The sequence below is a fragment of the Camelina sativa genome, chromosome 17 (assembly GCF_000633955.1).
Source record: "Camelina sativa cultivar DH55 chromosome 17, Cs, whole genome shotgun sequence".
Lineage (NCBI taxonomy): Eukaryota > Viridiplantae > Streptophyta > Magnoliopsida > Brassicales > Brassicaceae > Camelina > Camelina sativa.
The window spans coordinates 30,634,446-30,640,285 of NC_025701.1; the positions used below are offsets into that span (position 1 = coordinate 30,634,446).

General features: G+C 31.4%; 1 protein-coding gene across 1 annotated transcript; it reads left to right on the forward strand.

Moving 5' to 3' along the window:
* Positions 3,407–5,323, forward strand: LOC104758433 (F-box protein At1g30790-like). The gene is made up of 2 exons (XM_010481297.2): positions 3,407–4,473; positions 4,693–5,323. The coding sequence occupies exons 1-2, from the start codon at positions 3,592–3,594 to the stop codon at positions 4,720–4,722; spliced, it is 912 nt and encodes a 303-aa protein (XP_010479599.1). The 5' UTR covers positions 3,407–3,591; the 3' UTR covers positions 4,723–5,323.

The following is a 5,840-nucleotide window of genomic DNA, read 5'->3' on the forward strand; positions in this document are numbered from 1 at the left end:
CTCGGCAACATGCAAATCCTAATATGAGTATTATGCTAATTGGGAACAAATGCGATCTTGCTCACAAGAGAGCTGTTAGCAAATAGGAAGGAGAACAGTTTGCCAAGGAACACGGCCTGCTATTCTTAGAAGCATCTGCATTTAACCATTTGTGTTACAATGTGATCTAATTCCCTTAATCTCTCTGGATTTTGCAGTCATCGGGCATTAAGGTTGGCTACATGCGTACTCAAGGTGCAGCAGGAGGCAGGGATGGTGCAATTTCTCAGGGAGGTGGCTGTTGTGGTTAAAAAGTCCTTAGGACACATATCTGCTGTAATCTGGTGATCCAGAAACTACTTTTGTTTTTAAACCAGAGTGTCTTGAGCATTCTTCATTCCATTCTCAGTGTATCATGTCATAACCCCCTCTATAAGTGTATGTACAAGCAAAAAGAAATATATTGACATCTTTAGCATATACAGGTCGCATAGATATGTTGAACCAAGTATCTTTAGCATATACAGATCGCATAGAATCACAATTCTGTTTGCCTACTGGATCAATTGAGAATTTATTATACTATTTCCAAAATAAAAAAATTTAAATTTGAGCTGCGGGAGCTTCTCGGTTGCGGCGGCCATGGATAAATTTTCCGATGAGAGATATACAACAAAAAGAACAAAGATTCATCTTAAGAAAATAAACACGCTCTGTTTCATATAAAACGACGACGATGAAGCAGAAGAAATCAAGGAGAAGATAAAACACTGTCTCCGTCGGTTCTCTTCTATTTAGTCATGCTCTGGAGAGAATCACCTTCTTCTTTTATTGTATTGATGTATATGACAAAAAAAAAAAAAAACCCGATGTCAATATGAAGAGATTGAAAATGGTTTTGACTAACGAAAGCCATAAAATATATGAAATAGTTATTTCTAATGCTATTGTCACTTTACAAAACAAAACAAAAAAAGATTGTGCTTTAATTTGATTGCTGCAAGGAAAAAGTTCATATTTTTTAAATAAAGCTTCATACTTTAAAATATATTAGATGGATGAGTATTTGTAAGCATTTCTAGTTTGTGCTTTTGATTAAACCAAACTAATGTTTAAAATGTGCATAATTATAGCGAGATTCTTTGTTATGAGAAATTAATTTTTGACTATGTTGTTAATTGTTATAATCGCTGCGTATCATGAAATTTTAGTGGTTTTGATTAGTGATTATTCAAGTAATTTCGACAAACCAACTTAACCACTATAACTAAAGAAAAATTAACACGCCAGAGAGCAAATTAGAAGTCTGGAAACATCAAACATAATCATTCAATGGTGGTACATTGTAAATGCATGATTTAATTTTTTTAACAAAAAAAAAAAAAAAAATGCATGATTTAATTTTTTAATGTTCTTAGCCGCCGTACATTGTACATTGTAAATGATAGTATGATTAAATTTATATCATCAAACAAAGCTATATTATTAGCCGCCGTATATTCAACCCTCCGATCTCCAAGACTCCAACATTAGCAACCGTAGATTCATCTCCGTCTATTGGGTTTAATAATAATACTAACTAGATTAAGACTCACAGTATACCGCGAGATAAAATTATTTATAACTAAAATATTTAAATTATAAATTGTATTTGTTGGTTAAATATGTTATAATTATATTATAATTTTAAATAAAAATATAATATCGCAATATAATTTATTTTTTACATAATATTTATTTAATCAATTTAATTAGATATGTTTATTTTTTGATATCGACAGAGTTAACAAAATAATAAAATAATGTTTTATCCTTGTAACACCGAATTAATGATTTTTTAATTTATATAAATATCGATAAAACTCGTCCCGCTATATAACCCGTCCCGAGATATTTTAACACACACTATATCATCTTAATTTTTAACATTTATTGTGTATCTATGGTATAATATTTATCATATTTAACTTTCTAAAAGTTTTAAATCTTTTTCATATTTAACCTTTTAAAAATCTTTAAAATAAAGAAGCGGAATAAACCAAATAAAAGTTTTTAAAGTTTGAATGCCTGATAAATCAAGCTTTCTACTCATTTGTATTCGAAATCATTTTGGTCTCTTTTAGTATGACTCTGAACCATTGCCCAATTTTTTTAGACTATGTAGGATATTGTATCTGTATTTTTTTATTTATCTATTGAGTAATATATGTCCGTTTTAAAATTTTTGTATTACATCATATGCAGGAAAAAATCACAATTTTTATTAACTAAATATAGTATAAAATAATTTAAGATAATTAAAATATAAATTCAAATAAAAAATGAAAGAGAATCATATATTTATATGAGTTAGAAAGATTTCTTTATTTTTTTAAATATTACTTATAATTAATTTTAAAGTTTTGGTAAAAATCAATGCATTAAATATAAAATGGGAAAAAAGCTTAAAAATACTTCATCTATTTTTTATTTGGACGTTTAATACCTCGTCTTTTTTGGTTGGAAGAAAAATACATCATTTAATTAAAACGTACAATTTAATACCTAAACTAATAAATTTTGTTAGTTTCATACCTACGAATTTTTGACAAAAATAAAATTCCGTTTTTACCCTTCTTATATCAATTAATTATTAATTTTAAATAATATGACATTAATTTATAAGTTTATTTGATTTAAAATTAATTTGATTTAATATTTATTTTTATTCAATTTTGTTTTTACAAAAATACAATTTTGTTTAAACAATTAATTTATAAGAGGTAGTTTCTTGAACTCATTATTGATGCTATTACATTTCATGAGATTGTTTTCACTATGTTGGTTCCTGAATCTAAGAGGAAGTTTCTTGAAGAGATTTTGAAAGAAGAAGATGTGAAACAGATAGGCGGTGATGCGACGGAGATGACTGTTCCGATTTGATTTATCTTTTTAATAACTGAATATATTCATAAATCCGTTGGTCTGTTGTTGATGGCATTGATCAATTGTACAAACTTATATAATCATGAATTCATATATTCCTATGTTTTTGTTTAATGCACGGTTCTGAAGAAAGAAAGCAGATTTGAAAGTACTTAAGATCTTATAAATTAATTGTTTAAACAAAATTTGTATTTTTGTAAAAACAAATTGAATAAAAATAAATATTAAATCAAATTAATTTTAATTCAAATAAAATTAATTTTAAATCAAATAAACTTATAAATTAATGTCATATCATTTAAAATTAATAATTAATTGATATAAGAAGGGTAAAAACGGAATTTTATTTTAGTCAAAAAAATCGTAGGTATGAAACTAACAAGATTTATTAGTTTAGGTATTAGTTTAGGTATTAAACGTCCAAATAAAAAATAGATGAAGTATTTTTAAGCTTTTTTCCCTAATTATTTCAAAAAAGTATTTTTAGAATCTTCGATTTGTGTGTCCTCTGGAAAACAGAGGCAAGCAAAAACAGAAGTAGTCTGAGGAAGAAGAAACGATGACAACCGTCGGATATAACATCCCTCTTGATCTGACGATCGAGATCCTGCTAAGGTTGCCGGCGAAATCTCTCTTCAGATTCAGATCAGTGTCGAAGACATCAGCCGACAATTCGCCGACGCTTTCATGCACCTGTCTCTGTCTCGACCTCGGCTTCTCCTTGCTTTCAACAACTGCGACGACAACCAATTGTTGTTTTTCTCCTTAGCTCATCAAAGTTGTGATCTTTCATCGTCGTCTTCAGTGTTAGCCGCCAAAGAAAACACCTTGACACTTCCCAAAGTCAGATCTGATGATTGCATCATGCAGAGTAACTCTGTCCGTGGGTTCGTCTGTTGTTACATGGAGCGTCGTTTCGTGGTATGTAATCCAACCACAACACAATTCATAGTCTTACCGGAAGACTATAACCCTATCCGTCGTTGTGAGGATTTTTATGTGTACTTGGGATACGACCCAAGCAACGATCAGTACAAGGTATTGCGCCTGGAGATGGCGGAATTCTCTGATACACCTATTGAACATAGTGTATGCACGTTGGGAGGTGTTTCTGGTTCTTACTCATGGAGGCGCATCAAAAGCAGTATCCTTTATTATTATTTTCATCGTAATGGAGTATGCATTGATGGGGTTGTGTATTACGAAGCTAACTTGGATCCAGATTGTACTACTTTGGTAGTGAGTAGTTTTGATGTTGCGTCTGAGCAGTTGCGTGTCATTGAAACACCCGAAATTATGGTTGTAGCTAGCCTAACAAACTACCTAGGCAAGTTAGCTTCGTACGATTTCTCTGAAGACATTACTTGTTTTGTTTTGTGGGTTCTTGATGATGTTGAGAATCAAGTTTGGTCAAAAAAAATTTGTGTCTTTTCCTCTTTTACCCGTTCGTTGCTCTTGGATTTAAAACTGCACTTTGTTGGGGTGACTGCTGCTGGAGAGATCGTCTATGTTCCATATTTGTTTACTCATCCTTTCGAGATTCTCTTCTACCATGTAGAGAAGAAGCTGGTAAGAAGAGTTAGAGTTGAAGGACTCGTAGGTGATGTGGTTAGGAGTTGTACTTCTAGAAAAAGTCTTTGTTTTGCCTATGTCTCATGTTGTTACTTTGACAATATTATCTATTTGTAGTTTTAATTTAAGGGTTGATCTATTCAGTCTTCCTCTTTATAAAAAAAAACAAAAAAACTGTTTGAACTTTTTTATAACAGAATGTAAACGTGACTACAGGATTGGGACAGGAACATGGTCTTTTCTTAGGAGCTGAAGTTAAAGGGATGAGCATGTTCTAGTATGAGAGTGAGTAGTTTCGAATTTCGATGTTGGGTCCGAGCAGCTACGTCTCATTAACACACCTAGAAATTTTGCTGGTGTCCTAACAAACTACCTTGGGAAGTTAGCTGCGTATGATTCTATTGATGATGGTTTGTTTTGTTTTGTGGGTTCTTGATGATGTCAAGAATCAAGTTTGGACAAAGAAGACTTATGTCTTTCCTTCTTATACCACTTTAATGTTGCGGGGCTTTAGCTTTGCAGGGATCACTGTTGCTAGAGAGATCGTCTATGTTCCACACTTCTTTTCTGATCCTTTTGAGCTTTTCTGTTACGATGTAGAGAAGAAGATGGAAAGAAGCGTTGAGTTGAAGGACTCGTAGATGAAATCTATGATGGTGTTAGTTGTTCTACTTTCAAAACTCGTTTTCGTACCTTTCTATTATGCTCCTATGTCGACAATATTATTTAATTGTAGCTTTTATTTAACGGGATTGTTGGCGTGACCACTGTCTTCTGACTCTTTCGAGCTTCTCTGTTACTACTATACTAAGGTGGCAATAAGAGTTAAGAGTTAAAGAACTAGTAAAGGTCTTGGTTTGTCTGTCTCATACTCTCATGTATATGGTCCTTAGTTTAACTAAACTATTAAAGGATTGTTCGAATTCCGTCGTCTTCTTTTTATGCAGTTGTTAAGCTAAAAGGGAAGACTAAACTCGATTTCTTACTTTTCTTGACGCAAGTATGAAATTTTGAAATGGCCATGTTCGTTTAGTGAACGCTGCGACTATCTCCAGCGACTACAACAAAGACAAAATTACAACCTTGAAAAAAAAGATTTTTAGGACGCTGGAAATCTGTTACAGTTGTAGAAGATGAACGGAGGAGACGTATTTCAGTCGCTGCTTTTTTTACGACAACAAAACAAATTCATCCTAATGTGAATAAAAAACATCAATACGTCAATCTATTCTTTTTGTTTGTTCTTATATTCTTTGAAAAAAATATTTTCCTAATTTTCAAAGAATTAATTATAAACAAATTACTTCAGAAAAAATATATAATTCTAAATCCCACCGTTGAAAAAAAAAAAAAAAAAAAAAAAC